General features: G+C 62.3%; 1 protein-coding gene across 1 annotated transcript in view; it reads right to left on the reverse strand.

Annotated features, from left to right (window-relative positions):
* The window catches only part of TTBK1 (tau tubulin kinase 1), a 37,904-nt gene that overhangs the window by 18,360 nt on the left and 9,029 nt on the right, over nucleotides 1–10,515 (reverse strand). Inside the window, exons 3-11 of the mRNA XM_004710864.2 lie at nucleotides 10,262–10,420; nucleotides 9,505–9,609; nucleotides 9,108–9,173; nucleotides 8,768–8,860; nucleotides 8,558–8,683; nucleotides 7,256–7,410; nucleotides 5,296–5,527; nucleotides 4,748–4,926; nucleotides 1,508–2,069 (exon numbers count right to left, since the gene is read on the reverse strand). Of these exons, the coding sequence (XP_004710921.1) occupies nucleotides 1,508–2,069; nucleotides 4,748–4,926; nucleotides 5,296–5,527; nucleotides 7,256–7,410; nucleotides 8,558–8,683; nucleotides 8,768–8,860; nucleotides 9,108–9,173; nucleotides 9,505–9,609; nucleotides 10,262–10,420 (1,677 nt within the window). The remainder of the gene's footprint in view (nucleotides 1–1,507; nucleotides 2,070–4,747; nucleotides 4,927–5,295; nucleotides 5,528–7,255; nucleotides 7,411–8,557; nucleotides 8,684–8,767; nucleotides 8,861–9,107; nucleotides 9,174–9,504; nucleotides 9,610–10,261; nucleotides 10,421–10,515) is intronic.

Raw genomic sequence — 10,515 nt, forward strand, 5'->3', positions numbered from 1 at the left:
GGGGGGGGCTCCCAGTTCCCACTGTGTGACCGGGAGCAAGGCCAGGAGGCACGGTCCTAGAGGTACTGCTCAGAGGGTCCTCCTCCTACTCGGCATGGAAGGGGCCTGAATTTGCCCCCTGCCCAGAGCTGCCCCTCCCCAAGACACTCACGACAAGACCCCCTGGGCCAGGCCTCCTGGGGCTACACCTTAGTCCTCTCAGGACCACCTGGGGTGGGAGAGCATGGCACAGCCCAGTCCCCAGAGCCACCCCGGGGGTCCCCTCCACCTCTGTGCATCACAAGCCCCCCTCGGCACACCGGGAGAAGGTTAGCACCCCCCTTCCAGGATAGAGGTCGGCTCCACCCACCCAGAGAAACCAGGCCAGGCCAGTGGCCACCACCCATCCTAACAGTCCTGTCTTGGTCAGATAAGTGCCGCAATACCAAGAGAGATGCTTGGGACCCACGGTCTGGCTCCTCCCTGCCCTCCCAGAGGAGAAGGTGCCCCTGCAGCAGGCTGGCCCCCCAGGACCCCAGCACACCTCACTCCTGTGCGCAATCCAGAACCCCTCCTGCCTGCCCTAGTCTCCTTGTCTCGTCTCCCTCCTCAATGCGCCTGCTCCTCTCCCCTCCCTGATCCCGTCCCCAGGGCTGCCCCTCCTCCTCAGTGCCCATCTGGCCCCTGTTCCTCTCACTTCTCATTATGAGCATCGCATGGATTCTGTCTATACCCCACACAGCCCTCCTGGGGCACCACCCACTCCTGTGGCTGCCAAGACCCCAGCCAGTGTCTCCTGCTGAACTCGCCGCCCTCCTGAGCCTCAGATGCCTCCACGTGGGTGCCCACAGGCACCTCAAGACCATGGCGTCCACCTTGTGTCCTCTCTCCAAAATGCTCGGTGATGGCACCTGCTCCCGGAGCCCTCCTCCACTCTACCCAAGCCCCTTGGACTCTCCGACCTCTCTGGACTGGGCCCACCCTGCCACCACCCTGGTACAAGCCACCAGGCCACTTCCCCTCCAGGCACCTTCCCACGTCTGGTCTGTGCGCCGCTCCTCCACCACCACCACCACCACCATCCCCGCCCATCTTCCACAATGCAACCCGAGTGCACATTCACACAGCTGAGGTCATTGCACGGTGCCCAGCCGGAGGCCACCCCACCTGCAGGACAAGCCCCGTTGCAGCTCAGCCCAGGCCTCCTGCCCTGCCCCCCAGCCCCACAGGCAGCCCCTCTCCTGCCACAGTCCAGGGCTTTGGGTGGCACCTGAAGGCCCTGTGGTGCTGCCCTCTGGCCTGGGACTCCTTCTTACTTCTCTACTGCCTGACTAGCACTGTATCCCTCGGAGTCTCCACTCCGAATGTGCAACCTCGCCTGGCCTCCAAGCATGAGTTCGGACCCTTGCACAAGGCTCCTTGGACTGCCCCCTGCTGGGTGGCTTGTCTGGAGCCCCAGCATTTGTGGGGACACTGCAGGCCCACCCGCCAGGACTGGGGACAGGGTGGGGTGCACGCCCAGCCTTACCGGTCTCTGCGGGCCCGTGGGATCCGACTCTCTCCGTCGAGGGCGGGGTCCCGAGTGCAGGGGTGAGTGGGAAGGGCTGCCGGGAGTGGGGGGCTGTGATGTCTCCGACCGGCCATCGGCCTGGCTCAGCTGGGGCGGTGGGGGCTGGGGCAGGGCGTGCCGGGCGTCCTCCTCTGCCAGGGTCTGCATGCCCCGTGTCCGGGGCCGCACGGCCGGTTCGGGCCCTGGCCGCCTCCGCTCCTCGCCCTCCTCGGGCAGCGGCCGCAACTCCTCAGGCTCCTCGTCCGTGGTGCCCGACGTGCTAGGCTCCGCCCCCGGGGGGAAGTCCTTGAGCTCCGTCTCCTTGTCGATGATGACCCACTCTTTGCTGTCGAAGTCCTCCTCCTCAGCCAGCGGCACCGAGCGGAAGGCATTGCTCAGAGCCTCCTGTTCCACGGAGGCTGACACGTCCATGCGGCCGCTGGCCTGCCGGTCAGCATGGCCTGTGTCCACTGACAGCATCTGAGCTGGCTGCGAGGAGCAGGCCTGGCGGGAGGGTGAGCCAGGCAGATCCATCCTCGACCTGCAAAGCCAACCCACACCCACGTGGGGCTCAGGGTCCGGCCACTCAGGGACCCCAAGCAGATAGCCAGATAGAGCATGAGCTGGAACCACCCCCCGGGCCAGGCCCCGTCACCCCCTGGGTGTGTCCGGCCCAGTCAAGACTTCGTTCATTCACTCATTCGACAAACTTGCATGGACTGGGTCCTGTGCTCCAGGACAGGCATGCAGAAAGCAAACTCTGGTCCCTGAGCCCAAGGACCAGACCACGCCTGACCCATCCCCAAAGGTCCAGCTGTTCTAGAGCCCACTCTATGCACTGGCCCCATCAGTGGCTCCCTCCCACTGCACCAGGGCAAATGCCCACCAGACCTGTGAGTGTGCCAATGGAGAGTCTAGCCCCATCTCCCATCACCCTTCAGGCCTGCCTGGCTGGTTTCACCACCCAGCCTAAACGAGCTCTCACCCCAAGGTCAGAGTCCAAATTCCTTAGCCTGGCACTCCAGGCTCCTGGAGGCCTGCCTTGATACCCCCAGTCAGCCACCCAAGAAGTCCCGGTGGCACAGTGGTTCAGCGCTCAGCTGTGAACCAGCAGGTCAGTGGTTCAAATCCTCCAGCAGGAGACCTGACTCCTGCTCCTGAGATCACAGCTGGGAAACGCTGAGTCAGACGGACTCCATGACATCCAAGATCATGACCGTCAGTGCAGCTCCGATGTCACCTCTCACCTGGAACTTCCCATCCCGGAAGTCCTCCTGGCACAGAGCACACGCCTGTCTGTCTGCCTAGCAGCCTTCCAGGGGCACCGACCCTGCCTTGGACTGAGCTGTGAAGCTCACGTGATTTGCAGGGGTGCTGGGTCCCCGAGGCTAGCACAATGTGTGTGTGGCAGCAGGAGATGATGCTACCTAAGTCAACGCTGAACACCCTTGCCCAAACGAATGCCAGGGCACCTGCCTGGAGAACCTCCCGGCTTAGCTCACCTGGGGCAGGCCACCTCCTGACATGTTCTTCCCGCCAGGAGGGGAGGGCGCAGATGAAAACCACCTGCGGGCCTTGCTTTCATCACCCAAGCCCACGTGGGACCACCATACCGACCCTCCACACGGTTTTGGTGGATTTGTTCCTAGGACTTCAAAAAGACCCCCCGCCCCAGGAGAGACCACCTGGAGCCTTGCATTTACCCTGGTGCCTCTTTCTCCCCGGGGGCGGGTGGTGTGGGCCACGCAGAAGAGAGAGGGTGTTGGGGTGGGGGCGGGAGAGCGGAGTTGCATGCATATGAAGACTTCTCCAGCCACCAGGTGCCCCGGAGCCCAGCCAAACCTTGCTGCCCGGACCCAGACCCTGGAGGACCTGGTGGCACAGTGATCAAGCACTCAGGTGGTCATTAACCGAAAGGTGAGCTGTTCAAAGTTCCATGAAGACGCCCAGCCTTAGAAACCCAGAAGCTAGAGGGTTGGAGGTTCTAGTCCGCTCACGGCACCTCGAAAGGAACCTGGATACCCGCCTCCAAGAAGCCCCGGGGGCGCAGGTCTTCCCTGGCTGCAGCTGTGGTATTGGCAGGGGTGGGGTGTGTGTGTGTGTGTGTGTGTGTGTGTGTGTGTGCAGTCTATGAGTTCCTGAATCTCTTGTTTCAAAAAAAGAAAAATCTCTCCTCAGTCCCCCTGCTCCCCACCACCCTTGAACCAGGGTTAACTCAGGGCCACGTTAATTAGCTGATTGCTCCCTAAAGGAGAGCAGCCATTCTCCACCAGCTCACTCTCCCCACAGACCTCGGTGTAAGCAATCCAAGCGACCGTGGCAGGAATGTGGTCTTCAGGTGTGGGGCCAGGTGACACTGTCCTTGTGAGGGTGCGGAGGGCAGAGGCTGGTTAAAAGGCCCCTGTCTGGGGCGCCTCCCACCCTGCAGTGGCACTGTGCCCCGCCCTGGAGGCGGGGTGCAACCTGGGGCTAAACCTGAGGTGGGCCAGGAGGAAGAACTCTGAAAGGGTTGGGGAAAGGACCACGGGGCTAGAGAAGGCCCAGCCCTGCTGTGGGGCGGAGGTCCCCCTAAAGGCCAAGGGAGGATGTGACCTGCGCGCTCCGGGGCCTGCCCCGCTTGCCCAGGCTCCCACACCCAGCAGCAGCTGAAGAGGGGGTCTGCCTCTGCCTGCCCCCACCATCTCAAGTCACCCAGACACCTTGCACCCTCCTCCAACTAGCACCTGCCCGGCTCCCCTGCCCTAAAGACACACCTCGGCTCACCCTCACCACCTCTTTGCTTAGGCCCCCTGATGCCTCTTGCTCCTGGCCTGTCCCTCCTCCAGCTGCCCTGCCCCAAAGCAGCGGGGGCCCAGCTCAGCTGCTCCGGAGACACCTGTAATTGCTCGCACCGCTGACTCACTGCGACCTCAGGGGGCAGTCTACAACTGCCCAGGGTTTCTGAGAGGGTTACAGACCCTAAAACAAGAAGTTCTTGAAGCATACCCTGAAGCCCACTCCCCTCCTGTACCTGAGGGCCCCCCCCGCCCAGCCCCCATCCATGAACTGAGGTCTCGGAATTCCCCACTCCCAGGCCTTGTCACCGACCCCAACCCAAGTATAACTCCCTGACCCCTGAAGACTTGCCAGGCTCCCTGGACCTTGGGCTCCCATCTGACCTGCCTCCAGGCAGCCTGTGAGGCGAGGGGGCGGCCTGCTGACGGGCCTGACCATACCCACCTCCTCTCCAGCAGCTCCACCCGCCCGTCCGCGGTGGAGAGCCGCTCAGACTCCGGGCTGTTGACCCTCCGGTAGCGCAGAGAACGGACTGGGGTTGTCGGGGAGTCTGGGGGGGCACGCACTGGGGAGCTGGGGACCCCCACGCCTCGGCTTTGCTCCTCCTCCATCACGCAGGGGCTCTGCAGTAGAAGGAGGGGGGCACCATGAGCTGAGGCTGACAAGGTGAGGGCCCAGATTTGCTTGGGGAGGGTCCTGAGGAAGGGCTTCAGGAGGGCCAGGCCAGACTGGTGGCAGGGACCAGTGAGTAAGCAGAGGCCCCCAGCTGGGGCTCGGGCTGGGGCTGGGCTGGGCTGGGCTGGGGCTGGACTGGGCTGGGGTAGGACTGGACTGGGGCTGGGACTGGGGTTGGACTGGGTTGGGGCTGGACTGGACTGAGCTGGGGTAGGGCTGGGGCTTGGCTGGACTGTGGCTTGGTTGGGGCAGGGCTGGGACAAGGACAAGGACAAGGACAGGGCTGGGGCTGGGGCTCCCTTCCCGGCTGCAGTTACTTTGCCGATGTTGATGCGGAGCTTGTTGCGGTTGACATCTGTCTCTTCCCAGACCTCAGCCTCAGGCCCCCCAAGGTGGGGTGTCAGGTGCGGGCCTGGGCCCAGCCCCTCGAGGGGCCGCCCCGGCAGGACGGGGGGTGCGTTCTCCTGGTCGCTCAGGTGCTCGCCCTGCAGCACATCCTCTGTGTTCTCCCGGAGCAGGTCGCCGGGCACAGGTGTCACGTTGACCACCCTGCAGAGGCCAGAGCGGGAGGCACGGCTGGCAGGGCATCCTCTCTCCCTAAGCCCCGCTCCCTGCAGCACGCCCCTGAAGACCTTCTCCCACGCAGAGGAAGCCCAGCCCAGCGGGGTGCCCCCAGCCTCGGAGACTAGACCAGCCACTGGTGAACTGGGGGCCAAGAGGAGATGTGGCTGCCTGGGGTGGGGTGGGGGGTGTCACCCTCAGCTCTATTTACATGGAGACCCTGCCACTGCCAGGGGTCTACTGGCCTCCACACCTGGCTCTCAATCAAAGGCACACTGGCACTTCTTGGGCACATCCTTACAGGACCGGCATCAGACATGGACTGCCCGGAGGTGGACACGACCCCAGCGTCTATCGATGGATGAGAGGATTCAGCAAACATGGGCCCCCCACGTCATGCGAGGGCTGGGTGCTGAGTCACAGCAACGCCAGGTGATGGAACAGGACAGCCCGGGAAGGTTTCCACAAGGATCCCTGGGGGCGGAGTGGGTGCTGCTCGCTCCAAGGTCAGCAGTTGGAAACTGCCAGCTGCTCCCCGGGAGAGAGAGGAGGCTCTCCCCTCCCATAAAGAGGGATGGTCGGAGACCCTCGGGGCAGCTCTGCCCTGTCCCAACAGGGAGGAGTCAGAACAGACTCTCGGGCAGTGGGTTTGGTTTTGTGGGGTTTCCAAGCCTGCATGTCTCCACAGATTCATCCCCCTCGCGTGGCACCGTCTGTGGGTCCAAGGTGCCGACCTCTTGGATTTGTAAATGTCGTGGTGGCAAAGACACAGGTGCTTCACAAAGCCCATGGGCAAATGGAATGAAGACAGGATGGAACTGGTTTTTCCTTGAGCTACTTGAGGCCCCTCATATCTGGTTATATACTATATAAAACAACAACAAATGGAAAGGGGGAATCAATTGCAGGGATCTACATATAACCTCCTCCCTGGGGGATGGACAACAGAAAAGTGGGTGAACGGAGACATCAGACAGTGTAAGATATGATAAAACAATAATTTATAAATTATCAAGGGTTCATGAGGGAGTGGGGAGCGGGGAGGGAGGGGGAAAATGAGGAGCTGATGCCAGGGGTTTAAGTGGAGAGCAAATGTTTTGAGAATGTTGAGGGCAACGAATGTACAATTTACACAATTGTGTACAATTTACACAATTGATGTTATGTATGGATTGTGATAAGAGTTGTATGAGCCCCCAATAGAAAGATTTAAAAAAACGCGGGGGAAATGGTGAGAAGTCCTGTGGGTCCCCTTTCTTCCTCCCTAATGGGTCCTCCTGGAGCCCTAGCTGTTTCCCTCTCTGGCTTTCTCCTGGGGCCGGGTAGGGAACCCCTTCTCACTCTGCCCAACCCTGGCCCATCTCTGTATCTTGCAGACGCAGAGGTGGCCCATAAATTAAAAGCACCCTGATTCAAATGAGTGTCCTCTGTGGGCAGGGGCTGTGGCCTCTCTCTTTCTCTCGGAGGCCCACAGTGCCTGGCAGACAAATACAGCAGGGGTGCCAGTTGCGCTCATTAATCCACAGGGCGTGGGGCTCGGGGCTACTGAGTGGTACCAGACTCTGCAAACAAGGACACCCACTCTGACCCCAGATGGAAAGTGGCGGAACTTCCTCAAGTCCTGGAGCCTGACTGCTGACCAAGCAGAGATTTGAGTGGCCAGGCCGTCCAGGGAGGGAGAGGAGCAGAGAGATGGCCGCCCAGGGACAGGCTCACCCGAACATGGCTGCCGTCTGCCGCGTGTTCTGCTGGGGCGGGGTGGAGGTGCTGGTGGATAGCAGGGTGTCAGTGCCCGCCTTTTCCCAGTCAAAGGCTTCATTCTCCGCGATGCCCCGCTCCTTCATGCTGTTCTCAAACACCGACATGATCAACTGCGGAGCGGGAGGGGCGGGGGACAGAGCGGTGACCCCCGGGGCTAGCCAGGAGGAAAAGGCAGTTGCCACAGTTGCAAGGGAAAGAGGGGGCCTGGGGGGGCAGGGGTGGGCCTGGGGGGGCATTGGGAGGAGAGGGGCACATTGCTTTTAAGTGTTGACCACCGGCACCCCGATATGCAAACAAGCATCCAAAGGGATTATCCCCACTGAGATCTGGCCCCTGGCTCCGACAGACATCAGCAGCCTGGGCTCAGCCCAGCACCAGCAGCCCTGGACTACTAAGCAGCCTCCTTCCTCTGTCCCTACCCAGAATGCCTTGCCACCCATCGGCTCCTCCTTGAAGCCCTCCTGGCTCCCCCAGGCCCGGAGCCGTGGCTTCCAGCTCTGTACTACTGACTGTGCCAGTGGTGCGGTTAGCTGCCTGTCTGCCAACCTGCCTCTCTGGCAGCCCGCATGGGGCCAGCATGGCTGTGAAAGATGGGGCGTGGCCATTTCCTGACCGAGGGCCCAGTGCAGCCCTGAGGCCTCCAGGTGGGTACTGGCTCTGGGCAGCACACAGGACAGGGATTCTCTGGGGACAGGGCCCTCAGTGTGTGGGCCTACTGTGTGCCCGCACTCCCTGCCCTCAATGTGCAGGCCTGGGCCAGACACGCAGCAGCAGGGCCGCAGCAGAACATTGCTGAAGGCCCCGCCCTCCAATGGCAGGCAGTGGGTTCCCCAGGGACGGGGTGGTGGCATCTTAGAAAGAACACTGGTCTTGGCATCAGAAGATCGGTACCTGAGCCCTGCCCTGCGCCTAACCATGATACGGGGCCTTACTGTCCTCATCTGCGAAATGGGGTGGTCATCCCCGTGGCCACCGGCATAGTTCCGGTGGGAAGTGTTTGAAAGGGCTTGGCCTTATTCATTGTTAAGTGCCGGAGTAATAAGCAAAACACTCCTCGTCCTAAAAGCTTCTTGTTGAGCTCCAGCGAGCTGACGGCTGGACAGCGCCGGCCTCGGGCTGGCCTCCCATAGTGGTGGCCACTGTGGAGGGGAGGGTCTGAGGCAGCTGCTTGGGCAAGCCGGTGGGGTGCAGGGCCTGGGCTGGGCAGGAGCAGGTGTGCTACAGGGTGGTGTCCTGGTGGGGTTGGCAGGTGCTCACCTGGTAATCCGGCTTGGTGAAGTAGTCCAGGCTGGCAATGTGGTCCAGGAAGAGGTGGAACTCGGAGGGCATGTGCTTCAGCAGCATCCGGTGCTCGTACTTCTCCTTGATCATGCCCACCTGCTCCTGGAGGACGGCAGGCAGGGGGAGATGGCGCCCCTGCACAGCCCCCAGCCCTCCCCTCCTCCCGCCTCACTGCCCAGGCCTCACCTTGTCCTTGATCTTCCTCCAGGGCAGCTGACCCACTGCAAACTCCACCAGCATGTAGAAGAGGGACCACAAGTCGTCATGGCGACCCATCTCCTGGGGGCCGAGGGAGGGGGTCACCCATAGCACTTGTCTCCTGGCCAGAGAGGCCTCTGGGCAGAACTGGGGTCTCCTTGAAGCTTTATCTCCGTCCCCAACCCCGTAACCACACAGGACCTCATGGTCACAATGCCCCAGCGTCAGGATGGAAAGGGAGAGAAGGGGAGTCAGGGTTCAGCCCTGCCCTCTGCCCCTGACCTGTGCTCCTGCCCCAATGCCCCTCAGGCAGGTGTCTGGCACTCACCCGGTTCTTGTGGGCATTGACTGAGGCATAGCGGACTGTCCCCCGAAATCCAGCCACATTCCGAGGCTGCAGGGGAAAGAATACCAGGAGTCTCCCCCCCACTCCCAGTCCCCAGCCCCCTGGCCTCAGCCGCCTCCCAGACCCACTTCCCAAGTCAGGCGTGTCCCTGACACATGGAACTGCCCCAGTCAGACATACGGAGATGGGGGGGGTTGGGGGGACTAGGCAGGGACCCCAGAGCTGACGCTCATGCTGATGAACACAAGTCCAGGGTGCAGGGAAAGGGGGGGTGTCTGTGAAGGGTCCCCTAGTTGGTGGCTGGGTTGGGGAAGTCATCCCCTGTCCTGACAGCCCTGGTCATGGAGGCCCGTGGTGCGTGAGGGAGGGCGGTACTCACGGGCCGGACGTCCCCCGTGGTGTTGGTGTACTGCCGGGCCAGCCCAAAGTCCAGCATGTAGCACTTCCTGTAGGTGGAGGGCAGCCTGCCCATGGCAAAGTTTGACTGAGGAAGACAGCAGTGGTGAGCCCCAGGGCGCCCACTGCCCAGGCCACCCGGGGACAGGGCTCCCACCCTGCGGGACTCGCACAGGACAGAGCATCAGTGTCCACTGAGGGCAGGGATTCTCCTCTGTTTAGAGCTGGGGCGCTGAGGGCCAAGGCTCTGCGGGCTTCTCCGAGGTCACCAAGCTAGTGATGGCCAACCAGGACTAGAGTCCAGGCGCCTCCAGCTCTAAACCCTTGGGACTCCTCAGAGGGCGGCGTGGGTCAGTGGGCACCTCCTGCCTAAGGTACCCGGGGGAGAGGGGGCACGGTGACCTTTCTGTGTGGCCCTGGGCACATCCCCTAACCTTGCCGGGTCCTAGAGCGCATTCCTGTAAAGAGCCAAGATCCAAGTCGCCACACATGACTAGCGTTCCTTAGGGGCCTGTTTCCCCACCTCCCTCCATGCCTTCATGGCTCTGCTCTGGGGTCAAGGACTCAGTCAGGTCAGGGGGGCAGGAGGAGGACAGAGGAGAGACCCTGGGTGCAGCCAGGAGGATGCTCCGATCCTGGGAGGTGGGGAGGAAGAGGAGGTGGAGGGCAGAGGGAGGTAGAAGAGGCTTCCCAGCTCAGAGAGAGGCCAGAGGAGGGCGTGGCTGGGGGCGGGGCCTCACCGGCTTGATGTCCCGGTGCAGGAAGCCCACAGAGTGGATCGCCTCGATGGACTCCAGGATCTGCTTGCCCAGCCGCAGCGTGGTGCTCAGCGTGAAGGTGCCTCGGGGCTGGCTGCGGCGCAGGTCGGCCAGGTTCCGGCCCTGGGAGGGGAGACAGGCCTGCCTCAGTGGCCTGCCTAACCACCACCTCACCCACCACCAACTCCACCTCCACCACCCACCACCACCACCTCCAGCACCATCACCTCCACCAC

The sequence above is a fragment of the Echinops telfairi genome, unplaced genomic scaffold, assembly GCF_000313985.2.
Source record: "Echinops telfairi isolate 266 unplaced genomic scaffold, ASM31398v2 ScPeMD7_3533;HRSCAF=4204_1, whole genome shotgun sequence".
In the NCBI taxonomy this organism is placed as follows: Eukaryota; Metazoa; Chordata; class Mammalia; order Afrosoricida; family Tenrecidae; genus Echinops; species Echinops telfairi.